General features: G+C 43.2%; 1 protein-coding gene across 1 annotated transcript; it reads right to left on the bottom strand.

Annotated features, from left to right (window-relative positions):
* Positions 1-438: 438 nt before the first annotated feature.
* On the bottom strand, positions 439-27872 carry tet2 (tet methylcytosine dioxygenase 2). The gene is made up of 10 exons (XM_084005365.1): positions 27380-27872; positions 6908-9903; positions 6738-6828; positions 6536-6629; positions 6243-6451; positions 5942-6092; positions 5772-5861; positions 5327-5464; positions 4761-5109; positions 439-4680 (listed from the first exon to the last, which is right to left on the bottom strand). The coding sequence occupies exons 2-10, from the start codon at positions 9870-9872 to the stop codon at positions 3302-3304; spliced, it is 5466 nt and encodes a 1821-aa protein (XP_083861491.1). The 5' UTR covers positions 9873-9903; positions 27380-27872; the 3' UTR covers positions 439-3301.

Here is a 27872-nt window from a genome sequence, read left to right as displayed (position 1 = left end):
GTTATATGCAGTTCATTGAAAATATTCTGAAGATCTGATGTTTATTTGGTGTCATGTCAGACATCGTGTTGATTTAATATAATTGTGATTTAGAGGTTAATCACAAAATAATTGGTCTTTCTGTTAAATTGTAAATTATATTTTATGTGTATTACAGTATTATGTCCTGGTCCCACCTTGTATAAGACTGCAATGTGTGCGGATGCACTCTGATTTTAATTTAGGACTAATCAGTTTCTGCTAACATACAGAAATTAACAGAATGTTGTTTGTATGTAACAAATAAACGATTTCTTCCTGTTTGGGTAAATAAAAAGAAATAAGGCGTGAAAATCTCTTTCCAGTTTCGTCGGTAATAACGCATTTCAAAACTTCACCACGCGGACAATAACGCACGAGAATTTAGAGGTTAGTATTAACTTGGAGTAACAAATCAAATTGCTTTAAATAAATATAAATTTTATTAAAAAAACACCCACATCTCAGCAATATCAGGAATGATATAATAAACAGCTTTCAAATAAACTGCATTCATTACATTACAATACTTACAGTATTAATACCCATCCTTAATTCCATTTTTTGTAGCATACCAAACTTCAGGAGAACAAGGGAAGCCTTAAAAAATAAAATAACAGGCAGAAAGTTGCACATTTTTTTTCATACCCTTAGTGTCTAACTGCAAAAAAGACCAAGTGTGTATCAACTGCTAGCTTAACTTTTTGAGCTGAGCACGTATAAGTGCTCCAATTCAGCCAAGAAAGTCATTCAAGTAATGTTGACTCCACTCAGAAACACTCCGAAGCATCTTCAAGTATGGCTATGCTTTTAACCCGCTATATCTTAGACACCTTGGCTTTCTCAACCACAACCTGCTACCATAGCTGGGTCCTGTACAATGAAATTCAACATTTCTTTTATGTCGATTTACTTTACAAAATTGGAACAGAAAACAAACTAGAATGTCTGAGGGAAGAGGATCCTAAAAGTGTCAACATTGCCGTGACAATGAGCACACGCTTAGAGACGTCCTGGATGATCGAACCGCGACCATTCTGTTAACCTGAAAGGGCCGAGAGGATATTTAAAGATATGAGTATCGCTGATGGGAGCTGTGGGTCAATTTGACAAAACAAGGAGAACCTACATCAAAGAAAGAGTTGTATTCCTGCAATACAGGTTATTGGTATGTACAATGTGACATAATTTATTTTTATTTTTTTAACACATTTACAATCTATTTAAATAAAACATTTTTGTAATTCTTTATTACATTTTTTTTTCCTGAAAAAAGAATTGAAGTGCTTTCAGAAAATGAATATGTTGTTGAGTGGGGTAAGTTGTTACTATAACATGACAGTCATTCCACTATAGATCACGTAAAATTAAATCAAACAGACAGGGAAGGGAAAAAATCATTATACAATTGCTTAGTGGTTATAAATAAATTTAACTATACACAGGCACAAAGATGTGCAACTACGTTAATCACTGCCCTGGTCTTGTCTCACAGCAAACAGCAAATACTTTGCTTTTTTGCTTAGTCAATATCATACTTTCCCTTTAGTCAACTCAGTGCATATATGTTCAAATTACTTTTAAAAGATTACCACCATCCAACTCGCTAAAATATAAGTGTAAAAAAAAAAAAAAACTGTAGGAAAGTATCTTTGTCCTCACAAAATATTTTCTTTTATCTTGTGAAGTAGACAAGAATCAGATTCAGGATGCAATGCTAAGTACCTGAATGAGAAGAAGACCAGATGAATACAGGCGATGAACACAGAATTGGTTGAAAATGTCCCTGATTTTACAGTAACATCAAAGATTCAAGTTCAAGATATACTTTCTAGCAGATTGATAAGAAAGTAAGAAATTGACTTTTATACCTTTTGGTGGCCTGAAGTTGAACTGCTATTTATATTTGTTTGAAAGCAATATACAAAGGAAGAAAGAAAAATATGTTATAATCCTATTGCCAAACTAGTTTTGAGGTATATGATGGGTTTGTACTGTACATTATTTAAAAAGCCTTCCCAAAGAGTCTCACATTGTATGTTTCTAGTAGGTTGGATAGCACCTTTATGATATAAAATCAGTTAAAACCCAAAGAAATACAATGAAATAGGCTGTTAGCATTCTTTACAACTCTAGATCTCTAACAGTAATTCCAAAAAGGGAAATTAATTTACTGTACAAATCTCCCGTTTATCTTACAGTTAGATTACAATAATTAAAGACCCCACAGCAAGCCAGCTGCCCTCTGAACCTGACACTGAGCTTACCCTGTTTCATGTTCCTCAGTGTATAAAAAGCACATTTTCTAAGCACCACGGACACACAACTACATGTAATATTCACAGTCCAGGTTTGTTCAATGCACCTTAGGTAAGGAACATTAAAAACAGTCACTGACAACAAAGTAAACCTGGAAAAAAACTAAAATAACACAAACAGACTTTTTTCTTCCTCCAAATGTTAAAAATGCACCATAAGAATGGCTCAATTTACAGTATAAATGACATAGGAAAGAGAAGCACCAACACAATGATCGTTTTAAAAAAAAATCATTTTTTTTGCATGAACTCTAAATATTTTCATTGATTGCTTATACAATCGTGTTAGAAATTCATCAATTTAATTTCATCGATGCTTAGAAATGAATTACTCTCAATGTAACAAGAGAAGTAATATAACCAGATTTTATGATTCGATGGTATTACCCAAACATTTAACACACATTATCAAAAAGTGCTCTAAGAAACACTGACTTGCATGAAGCATTGTGATGCTGATTATTTGACCGTGGGATGATATTCTCCGTGTCCTGCAGACATAAGTCATGTGTCACTCGTGGAGTGAGTTATGGTCTTAATGTGAAGGCATTTGAATGTAAATCAATGCTGATAAGAACACTCTTTAGCACCGTGAATGTTGTCATTTACAAAGTCAGTGTTTTATGCCAAGAGTACAATTTTGTAAGAAAAATAAAGCCACCAAAAATGAAACTTTGTTTCCATTAAAAAATTCGTTGTAGTAGACTGAAAGCACCAGAGATGTTGACAGTGTGTATCTTGCAAAAGTTGCCAAACAAAAATAAATACATCCTTAGTAGGGTCAACAAGTAAAGCTTGATTGTTAAAGAGGTGAAAGACCTGATGTGATCGGTGATTTGCATCTCATCATATCACAGGCAACACCTTACAGAGAGGAAGGAGTGTTTCGATGAGGCCAGTGGTGCTTGTGGTCTTTTGTTTGTCATAAATAAAGCACCTTAAATTTTCTTCTACACAAGTGTTTCTTACACAAACTGACTGTAAGGCCCTGTGACCTTGGTGAAGGCGTACGGAGATGTACTGACATGGGTGTTTGTTGTGCACGACAAGGACCCCGCCATTAGTGCCTGGATAAAGCGCTTGTAAGGAGGCTCCCCGGTGGATTCGGATGACTCTGGATGCTCACGCTTCACCCCTTTCTTGCCCTTGGTTGGTGTCCCCTCGCCACCATTCCTCTCCGCGTCTTCCTCCTTCTCTCGAGCCTTCTCGGCCATCTTGGCTTCCCACAGCGCCAAACCGTGCTTGGCCTCATTCATATTTTTGTGCTGGTAGAAAACCAAGGAGATCCGCGTTGGGTGGGTGCGGTCTGGGTTTTTAACAGGTGTTGTGGCGTGGAGCTCCCGTTTTGCACACTCGATGAGGACTGAGCCGTGGCTTGGTGCCACCGCCACACCACCAATGTCAGGGTCCAAGAAGTTGTGCTCATTGTCCGACCACACCTCGGGCTTCTGAGGGGTTGTGGGCGTCTGCGGTGTTCCAGGCTCCTGCTTAATACCGGAGGCCATGAGGCTTCCGTTAGGCAGACCCAACCCTGCCTGTGTTTCAGGGTTCAAACACCCACCACCTAACTGAGCAGAAACCATCTGTGGGCGAGGCATGCCCATCTCTGTCTTAATTTGCATATGGAACGGATCTTGGCCTGGGGCGAAAACTTGAGGGCTCCGAGATAGGTATGGATTCTGGTATCCTCCAAACTGATTAGCTTTGCTCACAGCAGCTGTATAGTCTAGACCTCCATGAGCTGAGGGTGCTCTTGAGAGGGGATCCATAAACTGGGGGTCTGCGACTCCATTAGCACCATAAGGGGCATAAGGTCTCATGGGGTGAACCGGCCGCATGCTGCAGGCATTGTAACCATTCACCTGTAAACCTGACTCACCATACCGTGGTGGATAGTTGACCTCATAACGCTGATGTACACCATACTGCTGCTCTGAGTAAAGTGCTGGCCGCTGTTGTCGATACATATCCAGTTGCTTTGGGTTTGAAGCGTAGTATGGATGGCAATTGTCAAGGGGCATTCCTCCATTACATTGATAACCTGGGTACGGACGATTTGATCCATTCATGTAAGAGTTCTGTGGGTGCAGCGGGGAGGGATAAGGACTGGCTGGTGTTGGTGGCTGAGGGGGATACATGGCGCCTGGCTTGGAAGTGCTTGGAAAAGCCCCTGGGTGGTTAGGGAACCTGGGGTAGCTGGCTACATTTGGTGAGCCAGGATAAGGGGGAAGAATGCTCTGGTGCTGTTGTTGCTGTAGTTGCTGTAGTTGCTGATGATGGGCCCCGAGGGGGTTCGTTGGCTGACCTGACTGTAGGATTGCTCCCACAGCCCCTGGAATAGGCCCTAGAAAACAAAAGCCTCATAAGTTAAAAGCCTCAGCAGCCAAAAGAAATATCATACATTTTGGATGAACATTGGCCTACCTGCCATCGAAGTGCTCTGAGTGATACTCTCATAAGTGCCAGCTTTTGCCTTGGCCAGGAGGGCCTTCTCTGCCTTCTCATTGTCCAGCATGGCGTTTCTGTTGGCAGCTGCCTTCTTAGCGTCCAGCTTTTTTTGCCGACAAGACTTAGCGGGCTCTGAAAGCATGCGCACCTGGCGGCGGAAGGCACTGAGGACTTGGATGGCGCCTGACTTGATTTTCTCCTGCTGACCCTCCTCACTGCCAAATTCATCTGTGTTGGAAGCTTTGTAAAGAGGCAGTACGTGGAGCTGCTCATCCTCTGGTATCTTTCCAATATCTCGGTTGTCCTCGCTTGTTAGAGTACACACCTGCAAATACAGGGTGAGTTCAATACTTTTTCTCAGGTATTTCACAGACATTAAATGACAAATTTAGATTTGTTATTTGCATATATGGTGTTTAAAGCTGCGCTTCAAAGGGACGTTAAGGCATAGTTTATGTGCCGTTTCTCCATATCTATTCCATCCCCAAAGAAAAACAACATACTCAGAAAGGTGTAGTGCACGTTTCCCAGGTTCTGCTTACCACAGTGCTGCCACCCTGCATGTTGTGGAGGTCTCTGTGAGCGTGGGCACAGAAGTCCAAACAAGCAGTGACCCCAGAGAATGGGCGGCCCTCCTTGACCCCCAGACGACAGTCTGGTGCCCTGTGTTCATGTTCCACCTGTGTCCAGGAACCACAAGGTATATTTGAGTCAGATGTTAAGAGTTTCTGAAGGTCACTGAACAATATAGATCTTTACTCTACTTTACTCTACCAAATAGCCATGTACAGTGTACTATTTTTGGTGAAGAATTCCTCTGTGTGAGTTGAATCACATGCAACTTAAAACCATGCTGGTTTAGATTTGATCTGAAAACCAATTATCCTTTTGAGAAAAGGTTTTTAATGTTATATTTGGCTAATAATAAATAAATAAGATGTAGATGTTGAAAGGCAAGCAGTCTATACAATGTCCAGATATACACACCTGGTTTGCATAAGCATCAGGTGCCAAGGTTTTATACAAGGGACCCAATAAGGTGGCAAGGTTTTGAAAGTTGTGCTCCAGCTTCTCTTCCTGGAAGACAGAGATTGGCAGTATTAAGTACCTTAATTAGCTTTATATCATTAAATCTATGGATTATGCTGCACATATACCTCTTTCATATCATCTCCTAGTAGCTTGAATTTTCTTGGGATTTTGCTCCGGGCAAACTTGCAGCCATTGTAGTACATGCTCCAGGAGCAGCCGAAGGAGAAAGACGCTCCACAGGCGTCAGGATTTAACCCCTGGCATGCACAGGTCCTCCTGGAGAGGGAGGGCAAAACTCTTTTAATTGATGCAAAGAAAAAAAGCTACTTCATTTTCCTTTTATGCTTACAAAATAAGAACCAACAACCAAACAGCCTAACTTGTATGTTAAAAAAACGTAGTCTACTTGGCCACTTGGTCACTTACTCCTCATTGATAGCACATCGTCTCTGGGTGTGGGCTCCATGCTTGGTTAGAGTTTCAGATAGCTCGAGGTAGAGGCGGTCAGCTAGGCTGGGCAGGATGCCCTCCCAGACCAGGAGTACTACGATGATGCAGGCTGTCTCACATTTGTGACCAGTGCGTTCCCGCACCAGCACCAATAGCTTTTCTTCTTCACCGGATCGACGAATCACCTGAAACAGGAGAGAATCAGGCATTTGTGGACATGCAGATGAGACAAAGACGACGGCAGCCAAAATACCAAAAATGGTTCTTACCCATTTGGCTATAGGACACCCTTGAGTACTTTTTCCTTCCTTGCCGGTATATACTACTTTCTCAATCCGGATGGCTCGACCAGTCAAACCGGACCTTCAAAGCAGAATAGAGGCATTAAGTACGAGTAAAATAGTACACAGTGGTTAAGTAGGACAGTCCACGTTTACAGTCATTTTTCAAGAGGTAAAATTTGTGGTTAACCTTTTCTCCATCCCTTCCCGTATACCAGCAACAGTGGGTGCGGACCCCAAGTGAGTGTAGTATGGACCTTCATCCTTCTCACTGATTTGTTCTAAATATCACAAAGGGACATACATTAATATTTACATGACTGATTAATGATGTTTCAGAAGCAACTTAATGAGACTCACCGACACAGTGGCAGGATGCGATGTCATACTGTGTTTTCATGGGGGTGTCCAGCAGGTTCTTTATCGGGGTGTCCAATAGCTTCATAGGAGAGTCCATGAAGCTTTGTAGGAGGTGTTCCTTCTTAGGGGTCAATTCAGGAGGCCTTTTTAGAGCTGCTGGGGCTGGGGCCGCTGCGGCAGCTAATTCCCCTCCACACAGGTCAGTGTTGGTTGACAGGATTGTGACAGGCCCAGAAGATTCCACCTTGACTTTATTTAATGCATTGACAACGAGGGATTTCTTCTCAAACACAGGTGAAAGCTGGTACTGCCTAAGGCTTTGTTCCATGGAGGCCAAGATGCTTCCCTGCCTCTTATTCTGCTCGCACAGAGATGGTTGATTCTCCTGCTTGACCTGCACCCCACCTATGCACATCTCCCGCATCTGTAACTGCTGCTCCTGCTGCTGTGAACAAGGCAGCTCAAATCTGGGTTCGTTTTCCATTTTCACAGCTCTCAGGCCATGCTTGGGGTCACTAGTGCTCTGAAGGGCATGAGGAGGACCCTGGCGCTCTTGCCTTTGTAACAGGTGCATACGCAGGGCTGCGTGCCTCTGAAAGTCCCCATGGGGACCCACAGGTGCCAGAGGTAGTCGAGGTCCCCTTTGGAACTGAGCGCATAACTGCAGCTGCTGTTCAGCTTTAGGATACATCTGTGGTGGTATCTGTTGGTTCAATGCGCCCCCTGGTAAGTGAGATTGGGACTTAGGGGAGGTCTGGGAGAAGTCTGCGTGGTTGGGCGGGTGACAGTGGTTGTTGGGCCGCTGAGGTTGAAATTGCTTGAGGTTGCTGCTGCCTGAGTTTAGTGGAAACTGCCTTTGATGTTGTTGAAGCTGCTGCATCTCCGTTGTGTTATTGTAACTGAATGCGGTGTGGTCGCTGTGCTGGTTGTTGGATTGAGCATTGTTCCTAATAGGCTGGTTGGGTTGAAGCTGCTGCTGACCTGGCTGAGGCTGACTGCGGGGTCTGTAATCAGGAGACTTAAGCGGCTGTCCCTCAAATTGCGGCGGGTGGGACAGAGGACGCTGAAGGTGACAGTTCTGCGGTTGCTGCTGTTGCTGTGTTGGTAAGAACCCCGGGGACAGTATATCCTGGAGGTCAGGGTCTTCACTTAAATGCTCTGACTGCATCTGGGTGTGGTAGCAGCTGTCTGCCTGCTGATCTTGGCGGAAATTGCGCTGCTCAGGCATTTTCTGGGGCAGAGGCTGCTGCATTTGAGGTGCTTTCGAATTTGTTTGCTGCCACTCAGGGGCAGTGTTGTGCTGGGCTGGAGCACAGTGTGTTTGGGCTGGGAGACAGTCCTGCTGCTGCTGCTGCTGGAAGCTGTTTGGCCCCTGGCTGCTATCTGTGAAACCTGCCTGTGTCTGGAATCTTTGCGCTGCATTTGGCTCCAACATCTGGCAGTGAACCTGGGGGTTAGCCGTCTGCTGCTCTGACTGAGACTTAGCAGGGAAGCCCCTCCACATGTCCTGTTCTTGGGCCTGGGTCGGCAGCCCACTTGCTGATTGTTGCTGGGAATGTGAAGGGTTCCGCTCTACCCAGCCTCTCTGGTGGGGAGTCGAACATGATACCTTGGCTCTCTGCTGAGGTGCGTTCTCCACCCCATTTTCCAACCCCCCGTGATGTGGCTGCTGGAGACCGGACCCCATGGGTCCCGGACCGTCAGCTCCACGTAAATTCCCAGCACTCTGTTTAAAGATCTGTGGTTGAATCCCATACTGGTGGCCCCTGTCAGTGCCAAGGCGCTGATGCTGACCAGACCTGGGTTCATCACTTTGCCCCATCTTCTGTAAGCCAGAGTTGGGGAAGGGGGCGTATGCATCCGTCTCTGCTGCCTGTCGAGGAGCACTGCGCTCCAGAAAATTGTTCTGGTTAAACTCTTGGTTGGCCTTCACATATAAACCTTGAGGACTTGTGTCATCTGGATAGCACCGTGGACCATTCTGATGTTGCTGTGAGTTATTGGCAGTGTTTGTAGGTGAGATCATGCCAGGCAGCTGACCTAGAGACAACTCCTGGCCAGAGTAAGATGGTGGCCGCTGATGCTGCTGTTGTTGCTGCTGCTGCTGCTGCTGGTGGTCTGCTTCAAAATTGTTGGAATATCCATTCACGACATAGTTGACAGAGTTATAATTGTTGCCTCCTTCAACACTGCCCGATGCCCCAGGCTGCTGTTGCTGTGAGTCAGGCATTTGAGCTGAATTGGCCAATCCTGAGGTTAAAGAGCGGGCTTGAGGACCTTCAATGGGCAGCTTATTTGCCAGTGAACCATTGACAGCATTTAGCTGTGGCCCAGATGTTTGTGGTGAGATTGAAACTTGCTCAGGATAATACTGAGACAGGGTTTTCTCTAAAAGATCACCTGGAGTGCTTTCTATGTTCGAAGGGGAGGATGCAGCACCATTTGGAATTGAAACTTGCTTATTCCTTGGTAGACCGAAAATATCTCCGTTAGGATAATTACAGTCCCTCTTGTCTAACTTCATCTCTGTCTGTGAGGTGTTGCATTCAAACTCTGTTGGTTTTGTCAGCTCGGGAAAGCTATCCACCAAACTGGTGCTCATGTCATTTCTTTTGATTTCAGAATCTACTTTGAGTTTCTTGGGCTGATGGGCCAGTAAGGATTGCTCAGTGAGTGCATGCTTCAACTCTCCGTTCATCAACTCTCCATTCATCATGTAGGATCCTTGATCGAACAGCCCTTGTACTGACGAGGGACTGTTGCAGTTTTCTCTGTGCCTCTTCATGGAGTTGGCGCCGGCGCTGGCCTTGTAATGGTTCCAGTTTGTGTCCCCAGTGACCTGCAGAGAGTCCCCCTCAGAAGACTGGCCTCCATTCTGGAGTTTGTGAGAGATGTTGCGAGATGTGCCAAATTGTGCTAATATCAGATTTTCTTCCGTCTCATATCTGGCTTGTTCTGTTTCCATCTGGCCTCCGCAAGGCTGCCCTCTGTCCGTCCTGCTGGGCAGAAAGAGGGACAGAAACATTTGGTTACATCATTGTTCGAGCAGGGTTATGTTTTCACAGTGATATAAACTTTTATTATATAAAATATATTATATTTGATTTGAAATCAGATAACTTCACACTGTCAAACGTGCTCTTCTGACAAACGTCAAACTGCAGCGCTCTTTAACTAGAGGCTTAGGTGTGAATGTGGCCTTAGTGACGGGAGGTCAGTAGAGTAATGTGTTTACACTTGGCACTCAATGAGTATCAGCTGGCAACACGATCCTGTCATAGAATTAGATTCACCCTGACCTCATCCCCCTAATCACCTAAAAACCGGATAGCAAGTAGAAAGCAAGGAGTAGAGAACACACACTAAAGGTCAGTGCAGGACTACGTTTAGCTAACACCGGACTGTGAGTCACCACTTTCAATGTTTTGAATCCACCTTAGATTACTGCCACAAACATTTCTCAGAATTCAGGGTATTGGGTTATAATCCCAAAGGATAGAATACATTAAACCAAACACAAGTCTAGTTGACTGGAGGTGTCTAATGCAAGGTTAATGTCCCAGATGGTAGATGGGAGGAGGAGTTGGCTGCTCATCAGCTGTTCAGTTGTGGGTCTTCCTCACCCTGAACACATTGCAATTGCAAATATGCAAATACAACTGGCTTCTCAAGTTTGGGGCCTTTTGTTATCAGCGCTCATCACCGTGAGCATTGTGCCGTGAAGTCATGAGTACAGAATGTAAACCCCACAAATGGTTCCCACGGCAACTCGATTATCCAGGCGTTTCCTGCTTTTTCCAACGCTCTGATATGTGTTATTGGTATCTGCTGGTGCAGCTGATGCGTAGGATAAAAGACCTCAAAATAAGAGTTTGTTACCAACATATAGGTGAATACGTCACATAGCAATCTCAATCATTTTTATGTTTATTTTTTATATATATCAGTAAGTTGGCCTGTGACTGAGAGAAGCTAGCATTTAATTTTTACGACATGGGATCTGTAGGTCTAGTAACAAAGTCATTTAATAAAGTCATAAAAGTGATGTGTGGAAAATGAGATCTCTACAGAAGGTTAAGCAGCAAACAGAGCGTATGGTTTCATTTTTGCCTTCCCTGCACACTCTCTCTGTCTCTCTCTCTCTGCCTGAAGCATATAGATTCCAGTGAATCCAGTAGAACATTGATTTCTGTCTGCCTCCCTCAATTATTAATGCATGTCACATCCGCAGCATCTGCAAAACAATTGCAGTGAACACGCAGGCACAAAGAGCCGCAGTCTAATCCATCATAATTATAACTCTCCTGCAGATGCTTAAGGAACAGGCTGCTGATGGGCACCAAGAGGGGCCCAGATTCAGTTTTGAGTGTTAAAGTAAAAGAGTGTTGAGCATTAAAGCCTGCATGAACTGATTGGGCTGGTTATGGTTGGCAGGGGATGAGGGGATTCAGTCCTTATACAGTATATATGACAAAACTTTAGTTTGTCCTGAATCTCTTTGTTAAATTTGCATCAAAGAAAGTTACACTTGTATCTTGCATGTGTCTGCTTCATTTAATGTACCTGCTTTGGGGTTTAAAAAAGGAGAAACACACTCACACAGGGTTTCCATTTATGTTTAGCCTCAATCAATATAAAGGTCAGCCAACTTTTTTAAAACAAGCTGTGCTTGTCCCTGAGCATTATTTTCCTACATATGTTGAAGGCCGACTTGGACTGGTATCCTGTGGTTTTTTTCCCCGCCTGTGCATAAGCATCCTATAGCTACACCCACTCTCAAGTATGAATACTTACAGGGATTTGGAACGCTTGGCTCAGTTTGAAACTTCCTTTTTGAATAAAGTATTTTATGATAGTCAGATTCCAGTGTATTGTATTAGTAATAACAACAAATAAATAAATATTTAAAGTCCACATTCTTGTTATTTTCAGGTTGAATAATGATGGTGACAGGCTTTCAAGGTGTTAAATGTCTCTAAAGTTACATCAATGTGATCTGATGAAGTCTTCTGTCATATACCAGATACATTTTCGCACTATATGACTGATTCAAATGCATTGTTGGGACATCTTCGAATATATATATTTTTTTTGTTTATGGTCTGTCACAGCATGGTGTCCGGTAAACATCGCCCAAATGTGTTCATCAAGGCAATTTAGGTTGTTGTAGGTTAAAAAGACGGACTGCTTTATGTTCTACGACAGCTAAACACACTGTATGTACTTAAAGTAAATAATGTCCTTGGAGCTCTGAAGCCTCGGGTCACAACTGCCGGCTGCTATGGTGAAGTTCAGAGAAATATGCTCTACAACCTTTGAAAACATAATTGGATCCAGCTTTAGATTCCCACAAAAGCCCTCCTGTTAATGCAAACCTTCTATAGGCTCACTATAGGCACTGACTGATGTTTGGGGAGAAAAAGGAAAGAAAAAAATAGCTAAATATTTGAGGTACTGTGGCATGTTTCATTTGGCATGATCGCGCTCCATCATCGGGTCTGATTATCACATCTGGAAGCCGTTACAGCTGCTTATGATCCTGGCAGAAGAGCTGTCGTCTTCAAACGACATATTTTATCTAAAGCATGATAACCTTTTTTTGGAAAAATGTTTGTACAGGCACAGTCTCCGTTTCAGCCACAACATGCAGGGCCCTTTAAAGAAAGATCTGTGAGCTAAACATTCCATCTGTGGGGCAATTGTAGACGGGGCTGGTTTGAAAAGGTGTCTTTAAACGTCTTAGAAATGAAGCACCTGCAGCATCAGATGACTTGAATGTTAGGTTAATTTCAATTGCTTTTTTAAAAGAAGTTGCCCACTGTGTGAAGTAATTCATGCCCTTGAGAATTTGCACTTTCAGAAACAGTATTAAATAATCAGGTTAATCACAAATTGATCGCGTGTGCTGTGAATGAGGCAAAAGAAAAGGTCCCTCCGTTGGAACTGCTGCCCAGTCGAACCGTCTGGACGAATGCATCCAACACAGGAAACCGTCAGGCCAAGGCAGATGAGCTGGTCAAAAATAACGATATCCTTCTCTGTGTCAATCACCCCTCCAGGACATTAGCAGCCCTCCGGAGCCCGAAGTTAGCGTGCTAAATCTCCCACTAACGAGCCATGCTGTTACAAGGTTGTCTGGAAGCTGCCGCCGTTGTCACAACAGAGCAGCCAGCTGCCTGGAAGCAGGTGGAAGAGGGAGGCAGCACACGGAAAACAAAAGACAGCTCAGTGGCTGGGGTGAAGAGCTGGTGTCTTGCATCAACAACTTTAAGAAAATAATGAAAATACACTTTCAACATTAACCGGGATGGGAAGGGTTTCATAAATCAGAGGAATATAGAAGTTTAGCCTGCAACTCGTCATTTTGACAAAACAGACAGACTAGTTCAGATGAATAGAAAGGTTACACTGAATTACTTTTTTGTGTCTGATTTTAAAATGCCCCTTCTTTAATGGCTTTAAGGGATGTTTTCTTTCCCCAGTGTTGTGGTCAGACTACAGATCATCTTCTAACAAGTGAAATATTATGATTCAAATGTAAAGTAGCACGAATCCCGCTTAAAGCAAGGTCACTGAAGAAATGGTGTGGGTAACTCACGAGTTCTACTCTGACGGCACTGGAACCTGAAGATGAAGCGTCTCGAGCAACAAGTCGCAGAACTAATCTCTCTTTTACTGCCGTCAGACACAGACAGATGTAAAGAGCCACAGCGGGACTCCACCGCCAGCATTTGTAATCAGAAGTGACACTGAGCCTCTTCATGATTATGTCAAAGTTATTAAAATTGAAATGTGTTATTATGAAAAATGAGCCGAGAAGCCCACCACGTGGGAGTTGTGAAACGCAACACGGCTCTGTTTGATGAACGGTTTGCATCCTGGAGGCATCCTCATTCATGCAACATCACACTCAGATGTTCTCATCTGAGGCAGATCTGCTGATTTTGTGATGTGCTCTTTGGATTATCTGTGGGGTTTTTTTGGGGGCTTGTTTGCATGAAGTGAAGAGGATGTGAAAATGAGGCGATGATGATCAGTCATATACTGTATTTTGTGCAGCGCAGTAGAAGCTAATTGATCACTACACCGTAAATTGATTTAGAAAAATGACTAAACTTTACTTAAAATTGACTTAATGGTTATTTCCTGTTGGATTTTTGATTTGGGCTACTAAAAAAAATCACAATATCATTAACATATACAGAAAATAATTATAATAATAACAATAAGACAATTCAATTAGGGAATTAAAACCACTTTCTCGACTCGCATCAAGGCATTAAAAAGGAGCTAAAAGCAGTAACCTCCTGCTCCCACCTCTCTGAACTCTTTCCCATAGAAAGCATCTGATCCCTGCGAAAGTAACAATGAGGTAAGCGGGTGAATACCACTTCCCGACCCCATGTGACTACTCCTTTGTTTTGTCTGGCCCTCAGTGCTGTCTGCAAATCAGTAACTAAGTCAAAAGGTGAACACTGGCTCTAAGCTGCTTTTCAGTGCCGCTCCGTTCCTGAGGGACACTCCGGGCTTTACAAAGGACCGAACGGAGCCAAGCAGCTTGTCACAGTTGGATACACCCACACTGACAAAAAAAAAAAAAATCTTTGCAAACCTAGAACAAAGCCAGAGATCCCAGCTGAGAGTGTGTGCCGCCTGTCAGCGTACAAACACATAAACACACATGTATCACCAATTACACACGGTTTCCAGTCCCGGCGTTGACTGCGCTCGCTTTGATATATCTGGAAGTATTAGCCGTGTCCTCGTTAAGTATTTATCAGACGCCATTCACAGGGAGATCTATTTTTGCTCCGGAAGTGGAGCGCTAAACTAAACCAGAGGCAAAGCCTTGGAGTGGCTTTCGCGTGGATGCCTGCTTTAAGTTATGCCGCTTTGATGTATTTTGGTTTTCTTTCTAGTAGCTAATGTCCACCAGAACTCCGTTTCAGCTCATGGTGTGACTCAGCTTGCTCGGCTTGAACTGGATTCCCAACAAAAGCTTTCTTTCCCTCCAGAAGTCAATTTCTTTGTCTCTAGACGCTGTTGTTGGGCTTCCCTCCCTCTCCCACGGCCTCACCTCCACTCCCCTGTAATTACACTTCAGGTCTCTCTGTACTTCTATCTGCTGGACGTCCTCCTGTTCAGTCTGTCATCTGGCCTGTGCAGTCATGAACGTGGCCTCTAAGCACCGTTGTAGTCGTTGCTGGTGTAGCTTTAGTGCTTTGAAGCCTGGGGGCCGAGGGTGGACTCTCGGATACAGTGTGGCCAGTGTTGTAAAACAATGGACACAGTTTGCACAAGAGTCATATAAGGGTGACAGTTAATGCACATGCAAGTGGAGCCTTATTTAAACAATTATGCGTCTTGTTTTTAATAGAGCTTTGTTTTACCAAATGCAACTTGCTGTTTCTATTTCTTTTTTAAACTAGCATAAACAAATTGAGCTACAAATCATAGGCATGATGATATATAGTCCCCCGATGCTTATTGTGTGAGTGTAACAAACTTTAATGCACTGGACTGTGTTTTTTCTTATTTGCAGAGAGAGAGCGAGTGAAATATGAGAGCTGCCATAGTAGATGGGGTCTGACTTGGCGTGACTTGGCAGCCGTATGTGACATTCACCGCTAACGACAGCTGCTGGGAAACTCAGGTCTCTGCACTTTCAGGTTGAGACTGAGGCAGCGAGGCCAGAGAGCCCTGCTGTTGGAGGGAGAGAAGGGGAGGTGCGGAGCATGCACTGTAAATCAAACACACACTTGCCAAGCCACACCGCCGTTTGGCAGAATAGTCCCGAGAATAAGCCGTAATCTCAAGTGTATATTTCCTTTCCTTTGCTGATTTGGGCCCATTCACGTGTTTGTCCTGTTCGGTAGATAAGAACACGGAGCACGCGTCCAGCCCATAGGCGATACATTCTCAGAGCACTCAAAAGGCAAAACCGCGTCATAACAGTTCAATACTAATATTCATCCCAACATCTCCTGACTATAACTGCAGCTAACTATAACTCCATACTGATGCTATAACAACAACAACATTATAACATACAACACTGAACCAACTAGGTCACCTTGGATCAACTTCCAACATCAACGCTCAATATGAACCATCGGTTTAAACCGCAACTGATAGTATGGACGGTGTACTGATAATACAAACTGAAATCTTGATTTGTTTTATACAACTCAGACTATAATTTAATTCAATTGCATATGAAAACTTTATGAACATCCAAGGGAATCATTTTTATAAAATCTAAAGTCTTATTTCCATCGATGTCTTTTCATGTCTCATGCAGGAATATGTAATACTAATACTTTAAACATGGTATAAACACACCAGAAAAGTACATACAACTCAGAGTTTAGACCTTACTTTTCGTGTTATATAGCATCTCTGGAGAAGCAATGTACAAATACTCTGTTTATAATATGAGATCGTGGTTGTGGCTATTCAACGTGAAAATGCAGAACTACTGTAGTGGTTGTATTTCCTGACAGACTGGAGTCCAGCCTGCACCCAGCAGAGCTGCGAGCGAAACCTCATCCTTAGCAACTCCCACCAGCGTAATTAGGTCAGATGACTTGCATTCTACAGTGTTTTAAATCCCTCCCGTAAATATAGTCAGAGCCGCTGCTCCGCAAACCTCATGACCTCGGACTACATTTTCACAACTCTGCATTCCAGCTGGCTGCGTAAACAACAGAGATGTAGGCTCAACAACGGTTCAGGTCCTCTAAAGAGCTTTCTTTTCCCGATTAAACGCTGATTTGTTATGACACATACATGCATCTTAGTCTGAAACAGTTGAGAATGACAAGAGCACTCTATATGCACACATTTATTTCCAATTTATAGCAGTGCTTAATTATTCCTTAAGACATCTGTGTAGACATTTTCAACAACAGTTCATGCATATGGCTGGCATGTGAACGGAGGGGCTTGACTCCAGAGAGTTTTTGGGGGGTGGACCTCTGAAAGGTCAGAAAACACCAAATCATAAAGCACAGTGTGAAGTGAAGTGCTTGTAGCATGTGGTGTTACCGACTGCTGTTACAGGACAGATGTTTATTCATGTTCTGTATCTCACCGAGGCAGGCACGTCACACTTGGGATTTATGTCACATGGCACGCTCACGCAGCAGCATACAATGCACCTCACATGGTTAGTCGTGCCTTCCCTCTCTTTTCATTCTATCAGTTTGAACATATGACACTCTCCACCCTGGAAAGAAACAAAAGGCCCCTGTGTCTGCAGACTTTTTTTTTATTTTTTATAATCCTCTAAATGTACATGCTGGTCAGATCATTAAAACATTTTAGACCTTGTTGCTGTTATGTCACGTGAGCAACCTTAGATGTGGAATCTACACTCTGATCTCACAGAGAAAGGAAATATCTAAACAAATTACACATGAAAGAAAAGAAAGAAAAACCTCCATAAAAGTAGACCACACACACTGGTCAGAGGTCTGTGCTATGTTGCCATTTCTTCCTTTGTCAAATCAGAGTGACACAGCATTTTCTTTTCCCTTAAAGGAATAGTTTGGTGGTTCTCAGAAAAGGTTTTCGCTTGCTTACATGAGCGTTACACAAGATTGATACCCCTCTCACGGCTGAAACATAAATATAAATCTACTCCAGCCGAGAAATAGTCGCCCCTGTAAAACCCTGTTTTACACTTTGTTTTTTTTATTGGGATTAAACACGTTATATCGTTTTGATTACTAATATTTAGAGGTCCTGCTTTCTCCACCTGTTTGCAGCCTTTGTGATAAACTAAGCTAGCCTGCAGCTAGGCTATAGCTTCTTATTTACCACACATGAGAGTGGTAACTTCTCATCTAACTCTCAAGCAAATAGGCATATTTCAGAATGTTGTACAATTCCCTTAACACTCGAAGATAATCCGAAATGTTACGGTGTAGCATTGTTTTGTGCAGCAGAAAGGTTTTTCCATCTGTCTGGTGTTTGGGGCACACACAGCTCCCGATTTAGATGAAGATGTGTCAATCTCTGTGTTCAGTCACCGAAGGGATGCAGACACATGTGAAGGTCATTACCAGGAATGCAAAAGCTTCCAGTTCATGAGTTACTCATGTTGCATCCATTAAAACCAACAAAGGATGCTGCATCAGGAGGGAATCTGACTTAGCGCTGTACAACCTCAGTTTTTTTCCCTATCAGGCAGAGGAGTGCAGCTTCCTGTTGATGCTCACTGTGGCCTAATGACTGCACGTGACGCAAAGATGGCTGAATCACATGACGGCCCGGAGCAGGAGAGCTCTGCCTCCCCCTCCTCCTCCCTTCACGGTTGAACAAAAAACGGTGAAGCTCTGCAGGTACAATCAGCTTGCTGTGAAATTGAAATGCCAGTGAAGAAATTATTCATTCTATCAATGAATTACAAAAATGAAAATCTCTTCACAGTTTAGTGGGAAACAGTTACATTAACATGATCTAGCAGTCCATCTATTCTAACTACTATCCAAAGATATATTTTTCTTATACAATACAAGCACATGCTATGGGGATCTTCATTTTCTGCTTTAAATCTGGAGATTAGGTGGATAGATTACTGCAGAAACACCCAGGACATACACTTCTGGTAGTAATTTCTTCCCTGGAGAGCCTCCTCCCCCCTCCTTAAGAAGAAGGGATCTGCACAATCGAAATTGTTCTTTATGTCTAATGCAAGACAGATGTGGCTGACTGGTGGAGGTTCCCATTGCAGTCCCACTGTGCTTCCAGTTGTTTGTCTCCTTGCCTTCCCTCACTGTACTCCTACACGTTTTAATGAACTATAGCATCATTTGATGAAGTTAATTTGCACTACTTAACTTTATTTTATTGAATTAATTTGTTTCTCATTATTTCCACTAACAGCGGAGGAGCCAAGAAAGCAGAAATGTCTCATTAGTACAAGTTTGAGTGAAGTTGTGGTCATTTTTTACATGAATCTTTCTGCTAAAGGCAGTTGAGTCAGCAGGAATCTTATTTTGAGAATTGTGCATTTTGATCCGTCATGAGAAGATGAATTGAGCCCCACTGCTACTCCCTCAAGCTGCCAGAGCTACCATGGAGACCAAACTGCACTCACTGAACAAATATCTAATTTTTGGCAAAAAAAAAAAAAAAAAAAAAAAAAAAATCAGAGAGAAGCAGGCAGGAGGGTCTACAATATCTGTTTGAATATTCACTTTATTCACTGTTACAATCATTAAAAAGCCAAAGCAGCATGAGAATCCATCCGGTATGTTCAGTAGCTAGCGTAGCGTGGAAGTGTTAAGGCTTTAGAAATAAAACTAATATCTCCTTTCAAACTCTGGGTAAAGAGCATCCTTATTACACGTTTTAACCATCGCTGACTGCAAAGGAAGAAGATCTGGAATGACGGCATGACAGTCTACAGAGCAGAGCCGGATAGTTGTTGCACCCTGGTCAGAGCTGATGCTATTGGCCAGTCTGCATTCAAGGGGCGGGACTTTGCGTAGGGTTAGCTGCTGATCCGTGACATACGGATGGCTGACATAGCTGGAACTCCAGGGTTTCAGTGTGGGCTTTGCTGTTAATATGAGACAACTTCTTAACCATTAAACTTACCTAAAGCTCACTTGCTAACCTAAAATGACGCAGCAGAAATAGTCAAACACAAGCAAAAACAAAACTGTAATAAAGCATTGTGTAGACGGACTTACACATAATTTAGATCAGTGTCAAGACTAATCCAAGATTGTTTGATAGTGTTGTACAGGGTTCAGTGGGCTCAGGAACCAGTGGGCAAGACACATAAAACATATTTACGCGTAAAGACCCACAAGGTCTGAGGAATATTGGAGCCTGTGATTTGTGGCAACCTATTAAGGACCCGAGGACACGACTGGTTTTGTCGAGTCTACTTTCCAGGGGAGAGGCTGAACTCGCTGAACTGTTGACGGTTTTAACACAGTCCACAATGTGGATCAGAAGCTGTCAGGGTAGAGGACAAATCTTTCAGGATCTTCCTTATTCATACATACATTACTTTATTTTGTGTGGTCTGAGTGAATGTTTGAGCAATGCTTGATGATTCAGTGAATATGTAGACGGTTTGAGCTGCATGTTGATGGTGAAGGTGTCAGAAAAGGTCTTGAGAATGACATTGGTATGGATGACTCAAGAGCCTTTGTTGTCAGGGATAAACCCCGCCTCTGTACGTTTCTGATACAACTTGTTTAGCAGGTATTCTGGGAAAACAGTCGCACACAAAACCGCCTCCTAGTATCTGACACGTTTACACTTCATCTACTTAAATCAGGTCTGATCTGCTGGAATGTTTCTTGAATTTGCTTGATAATATATATTACTTTATATTATGTTCAAATCATAACACACAAATATGATAATTTGGCTAACACTGACGCCGCACCAAACGACTGTCATAGATCAGATCTATAAACCACCAGCCTTCCCTCCAAAAGAATTTGAGTGAAACAGCGCCTTTGCCCAGAGACACTCACGAGTTCTCCGTAGAGCGTGTGGACTGTTTAACAGAAGAGCTGATAGTACACAGCAGTTAAACATTAGCCCCGGTCTGACTTCATAAACCTGTTGGTCTTCATTTTCTCTGTTTAATTAGTTCAACTTGAGGAGGAACTCTGCCTGACTAGGAAACACACTGTGCAAAGTTTTCACGCAGAGTCAAAACCCTTTTTCTTTGCCTCCAAGCTGCATCACACAGAGACTCTAATTAAGAGAGAGGCTTCTGAGCGTACGAGCCCACTAACCGGCTGTCTCCTTCCAACCAGCCCGTCTCCTTTCCCCTTTAACCCTTTGTCCGCGCAACAGTCAATATATCTGACTAACTTGATGAACTGTGCGCCGAGCAAAGTTAATTTCTCTCAGAGTGCACGGTCGCCATGGCGACCATCTTACGAGCGCTCCAAAGCCCATCTGGTCTAAACATTACCCCGGCACGGCTGATTGCAGAATAGGCTGCTTTGCCGCGGTGTGCACATGTGCTTTATGCATTGATCCTGGCGGTAAATCAATAGTGCCACATACTCAGAAGCATTTTGCACTTGTTGGGAGCGACACCTTTATAAAGTTGCATTTCAGAAAATGTTTTAGGGCTTTAGGAGGTGAAACTTTTCTAGCCCATATTTCTTTCTGAATGAAGGTTGCTCTATTCCGGATCCCAGAGACTCTTTGTGTTATCCTTTTTTAGAGCCTCACCAAGAAAGATGTTGTAATTGCTCTTAGTTGACATTATAAAATAAGGAATACTTTTCATTGACCTTTTCCCATTCATTCTCTACTACAACCTGGCAATCGAAAACTCATACACAAAGCCAAGTGATGACCAAACGCTGTTCCCCATGTTTCTTCAATACACCCTCCAGCCTACGAGTCTTGGCATGCGAAGAGCTAACAGGCACGTTTATTTAGCAAATATTTCCTCTCTGTTTGCCTGATCCAAATCCAAACCAGCGTCCATTTAAACAGGAAGCGGAGGTGAACAGTAAACAGAGCGAAGGGAAACATTATTATAGGAGGGAAATTAAAGCATGGCACACAACATGGCAGTGGAGGAATTCATTCAAGACCAGGCGGACTTCAGATTTATTTCAAACTGAGCTCCAGATAGTGGTTTAATGTGAACAAACAGCCATTTCTACATCTTTTGGGAAGTGACGTCTTGTGCTTATAGCTAAGCTCAACTGGCAGGCCCCTTGCTCTGATTCTCTTTTAGGTGTTCCAAAAACAATGGACTGTCTTTTTAATTACTATTGTATGTAATTTGTACTTTTTTTAAACCCTAATTTCTACATGGATGTTCCTTTTTGCGTTTCTTTATGTAAAGCATGCTGAATTTCTCATGTGTAAAAGCCAAAAATATGTTGTAGTAGTGCACAGAATGACTTTGAATAAGACATATTTGAGCTGTCTCATTTTTCATCTGGAAAGCAAATGGGTTGATATTCTTTTCCTCATTAGTTTCTAAGCAGCCTGACCTAAAGCACTGTTGCTAAGCTCCCTCTTTCCCTCCACTGAGTGGGAGGCACGTGACTCCCATTGAACAGAAATCACAAATCTGTCTGAGAGAGGGATGTTTTATTTGATTTGTGGCTTCAGTGTAAGAATGAATAAAGTCTTCTGCAGTACGGAGATTTTAAACAATAATGAATACGTTTAATAATTCTTAATTGTGGTCTGTGTATTGGATGGTGTTAACTTAAGAGCAAAAAAAGGACTAGCTTCAGAAATCATCAATCATGTTCTGCCATTAGTGAAACATTTTATTCCTCCCACACCAAGACTCTTATTTTGGTAGGGAAGTTTCCATCCATTCAGACCCATAAAATCAGTTGTTGAAACGTTCCCAATATAAATACATATATGGAGGCATACCGGTCCGATTGTCATCGAGTACCGCGGCTCAGAAAGACACCAGCTGCTGCCCTCCTACATTCCACTAAGGAAACCTAATATTGAAGCCCTCAGAAGTAGTTAGTGATGTCATTCAGAGCCTTTGGTAGGGTTACGATTATAAATGCCATTCGGGACCAGCTGTCTGTCTTTGTGCTCCTTGTTCAGACAACGGGGGGCCAAGGGGCCTAACCTTTTCAATGACAGCTCCTAGCAGCAAAACCGTTCATATCTGACAGCCATTTTGGGGAGAGCCATCAGAAGCACTATCATGATGGCGCTTTGTTGATCATGAGACAGGAGCATTAGTGATGGAGATTCCTTTCGAGATATTGTTCTAATTAAGCCTATTTTAACAGTGGAGTCTCCTCTTTTGCTCCCTTTTTTCCCAGTGAACCTTTCAGCATTAGAGCTGTGACAAAGCCTCCTCATTGTCACAACTTTGATTTAACTGGAACTGACTGACCTCGATGCATTTGGACATGAGTCTTATAAAGGGTCGGATCCTAGCAAGAGGTTAGGGCACTTTTCAAGATCTGTGTGCAGGTTTTCTTCTTCTCCACACGTTTAAAAAGAAACTTTTTGTCATGTCGACTGATAAATAATCTTCTTTTACCCTTGCTTTCAAGAGCTCTGTAGCTCAAATTAACTTATATATTGACAAAAGTTTTTTTTTTACTTCTAGAATCAATCAAGCCTAGTTTTCTCAAATAATAAAATATTCTCTAAAGCTGTACAGTGTAATGAAAAGCACCACTGTGGAAACAAGTGAGCATTTACTAGTTTTTTCCCCATAAAACCCTGCAAATATTGCAATTTTGTTTCCATAAGCTGCAACTTTAAAGAGTTTATAAAATGGCTTGACAGAAAAAAATGTAAAGGCAGTTTAATCTCCTGACCAATAATAAGGCCTTCGCCTGCGCGGGAGCTGTGTGCTGTCAGAGCAGCATCAGCATAAGAAAAGGCCGGCTCTCAGTCTCGCCACGTTCTCGAGCACAGCCCGCTGTCGGGACCGGAGCTCTTAATTTCCTTCTTTTTTTATTCTTAGCCTCTCGTAGCGGGGCCGGCGAATACAGCATTCAAGAAGATTGTCCAAGCGTAGGAGAGGCGGTCCGGCGAGAGGCGGCAAGGGATGCTATTCGCTTTGGGGTGGTTACGCAACGTCTGACTTGCGTCTCTCTCCGCGTGGAATGCCAGGATAGTGTTTGTAAACAGAGCGACCATGTGCGCGTGCTCACGTGGAGGAAGCTTTTGAGTCGCTGCCCTCGCTGTCTCACCCCTGAGGTAAACCCTGACATCGATACATGCTCGCAGAGCCAGCAACACTCCCTCCGGCCCCGTGCCACTCAAACAGAGCCTTATCGCCCGCACGCCATGATTACGCACAGCCTCGTGGAAAAAGGTCACAAGTCATATTTCGGGATTCACAACAACGTTTTCGTATCTCGCGCTTATAAAAACATTCTTACTATTAATTCCAGTGATAGTAATCACATAAACCAATAATCACATCAATGTTTCTTTGACAGGGTTGAGCCTTCGCGGGATGGAAAACCAAGATTCTTGTTGGGGTTTGGAGTGGATCCAGAGCTTTGATCTTGGATGGATAACGGACATACTTTTCGGGATTTGGCTTCAGTTATTTCTTTTGATTTCTTTTCAGAGGAGATACGCACATAACTCAAACCCACAGTGTTTCACAGTCCAGACAAAAAGGAGGGATTCACAAGTCAGAAGACATTTAGATGCATTTAGCAGGCTTGAGAACTGATCATAAAGTAAGGTTAAACCATGTATCAAATAACATGGCATGCAGTTTATTCAAGCCTTATACCATAAAGTAATTAGCTTTCATCAACAAGAAATCGATTGTGTTTAAAAACGTGTGAACGAGCGACTACATCATGGCAATAAGATTCCATTGCAGAAACCTTTGACTGTGGTTTGCTGCTACTCTCTTGCTCTCCATAGGAAAACAACCCCCAATGGCAGACAAGAAGGAAATCAATATTGCAGAAATCAATACAACAGCCAGTATCTCGCCATTTTGTCTCAGGGAAAGCAGTCCCAGCTATGACGAGCCAGCAGGTAGTGCAACATAAAATGTCTAACCTGCCACTGGGCCTGCTTCTCTGTGTCATTTGTGCAACAGCCCCTGGGTGGAAATACGATGCGTGGGCTGGACAGAGCGGGGTCAGAGGTGAAGGCTTGGGTAAGGGCTTGGGTATTGTAAGAGGACAGCATTGTTGTGGAACGCTATGGCAACTGGACATTCTTTCCAAAGGTGATATTGTCTTTTCCCTGGGAGGGGCATAAGGGGGACATGCGGCCATGACGAAGGAGCAAACCAACCGCACAGCTTTATCTGTAGGTGTGGACGGATGAGAGGAGCTATGTGCATGTGATTGATCTCTCTGGCCCTTCCCCCACTCAGCCCCCTGTAGGCCCATTAATGTTCTGCTAGCTTTTCAGCTTGCTGATGTAACTGCAGCCATGCAGAGGCTCAATGAAAACACCCCGAGTAAGATTGTGTGTGTGTTTTTATTTTTTTCATTTCTTAATTTTAGAATGTGGCATTGTTATCTAGGTCAGGATTAGCGTTTGTAAATCCTGTGTACAGTGCAACCGCACACAAAGGGGAACACAAATTGTCCAACAGCACCGTGACGACCATTAATAATGTGCTTTCAGTGGCGAGCAACAGGGGTTACACGCAATCCATCCAAACTATGCACTAGATATGGTGTTGATTGTGATGTTTAATATGCATAGTTAGCAATATGGATGAGCTCTTCATTTTTTTCAATGCCTTTTCTACTCAACTAGTCTAGTTTTACACATGAGACATTAACATCGGTGTCCTTACATCATGAATTGGACAATAGGATCAACACACACACACACACACACACACGTCCAAGCGTGGATCTCATGCAGTCACAACATACTTTAGGAGTACTATGGAGGACGCCCCTGCTCCAGCACTTGTGTTGACACTACACAGTCAATGACCATGCTTGCCGTATCAAAACACAACCACGCCATTGCGTCAGAGGGGTACGCCGCCATTGTTGGCTTGAAAGTTACCTGACAGCTCACTAGTAAATTAAAAAAAAGGGGGGATTCTCTTCCACAAGCAGGTCAGTAGGGAGGAAGGGAGCGTGTGCTGTTGTGTAGGGGGGGCTGCGTACTCAACCACACAACTGCTGCACGTTAACACCAACGCTTCAAAACAAATGCTGAAGTGTTTGGCCGCGATAGAATGAAGTTCCCCTTTGTGATCATCGGCCCACTCACATTAAAAGCTTGATTTTCAGGTCATTTGACAAGCAGCTGACTTTATTTGGACTTCGCTAACTTTTCACCTCCTAGTCCCCTTTATTAGTCTCTCCATTCAGACAACCTCCAGCAGTCTGAATTCCAGCATTGCTCCTGCAGACTGTTTACGCTGCGAAGCGACAATGCCCCAATTGAAGATCAGTCATTATTCTCCACCTTGCAGGCATGCCTTTGCTACGCTTTCCACCTGAGGCCATGTGGCGGTTACATTACGACTGTAGTCAGTAGAATACACAAGCCCAATCCACAAACCTGAGGGAGATCACTTATAATCTAATGGCCCATTCAGATGCTAATCTCAGAGTAGAAAAAAACAACTAACAACCAATAAGTGATTTGCTAATGGAGCTAGGGCCTGATAACACATCTGACAGTAGGTGTCGTTAACGTATTTAACCGATATACTTCTAAAAAACATGTATAATAACACACTTCCAGGGTATGCAGGCGGTTACTTCACTCCACTGTTGTAGTTTACTTCTCCATCTGCGCAACTATTATTTCACCATGCTCTTATTCTACACCATTTCCTTTAAAAAAAGATTACAGATCACACACAGCTGCACATAGACAAACACAGACACACATTCCTCTTTGTATTGTCAATAATCTATATGTCAATAGCTCCGTTTCCAAAAGAGCACAGTGGTCTGATTGTTGTGACCTTTTAACTGCTTGTGCACCGTTTAAAACAGACAATCCTGTCCGCTATGGATTTGGTTCTCCAAGAAGTTGACTCCTTTGAGAAATAGGTTGTTTGTTCTTCTGAAGACAACCCCTTGTTTAGCCTGCAGTTTAAAAAAAAAGAAAAAAAAAGAAAAACCTGCTCCAGAATCTCGTTCCCCCAGTTAATGGTGCAGTAGGATTGAGTTTCATTTACTTCAGAGCTTTCTGACCTTGTCTGCATTCACTCCACTCCACCACCACAGTTCTCTTCTCTTTTGCTCCTGCTTGGGTTTTTGTCCTTTGTGTCTGCTTGTCATTCAGTGGTGAAAGCAATGAAAGCTGATTAACAGAGATCCACAAAGCCAGAAGCTAGTGCAGCTCCACTGCTATGCAGACACACTTACTGCTGGACGTGTCCAGGTTGGACTTTTACTCTCCTACAAACAGTCTCCCTTACTGAAGGCCACAAACAATACACAGCCATAGATGTTAAAATGAGGAGCTGCGAGGGTTAACACCACCTGCATCCGAACCTATTTAATGAAAATAATCACCATTCTGTAATAGCTAATAATTACACATAAATGTAAAAAAAAAAAGGGTTTCCCCTCTTAAAACATACACACTCACACTAATACACATCACATACTCAAACACACTTTTTTTAAAATATGTGCCTAAAGAAAAACCATATTCAAATCTAGAAGAACGAGGGCATTACACAGGCATTTAAATCATGCTTAAAGGAAACAAAAACTCCTGAACAAGCAGTCTAAGTACACCATTTTCTATGATGCATTCAAAAGCAGCAAGAATATGGAGTGAACACAGAACACACATGGAAAACACAGAAGGTGTCTTTTCAGATTCAGCTGGCCAAAAAAAGAAAGAAAATCGTCAGCCATGTTGGAGTAGCTTTATCTAATATCCCCTCCTTATTATGTTGGCTCTTGCTTTGACGGTGGGGGGACGTTCGCTAGACCTCGCCGGATACAAGACACCCATAGTTAAAGGGGAAGAGTGTACGCAGCATTAACACAGTAATCAAATTCTCACCTCGTTTGTACGTCCCTCCACTTTGTAGAAATTCCAACAAACCGTCTGGATCTCCTCTTTCACAAATCCTAAAGGGCAGCCATCTTGCCTCCTTCTGTTCTTCTATGAAACAGACTATCCTCCACATCAATATTCATGGAAACCGGTCTGACGTCGGCTCTCATCAGGAGCCCGGGTGTCGCTGTTTTGCTGGCCTGAGAAGCACATTCGTATGTGGCTCTGGTGTAAGGCAGCCGTGGTGCAGAGTAGACGAGATGTTGTTGCCGGTCAGAGGGGGGAGAGCCTCGCTTCGCTGGCGAACTCAAATAATCACAAAATCACTTTCCTGCTGAGTCCTTCCCACACAAAGAGACAGGTTTTCTTTCCCTCCTCTGCTCCCTCCTCTTTTTTTTTTCTTCTTCCCTCAGCCGCACACAATAGTGAACACTATGATGGCTGCCCTAAAGCACTGGAGTGGATTCAGTGAGCAGGACAGGACTTCACAAGCAGTGCA

Source organism: Eutrigla gurnardus (assembly GCF_963514095.1).
Source record: "Eutrigla gurnardus genome assembly, chromosome: 3".
NCBI lineage: Eukaryota > Metazoa > Chordata > Actinopteri > Perciformes > Triglidae > Eutrigla > Eutrigla gurnardus.
This window is presented reverse-complemented; position numbering and strand designations above follow the sequence as displayed.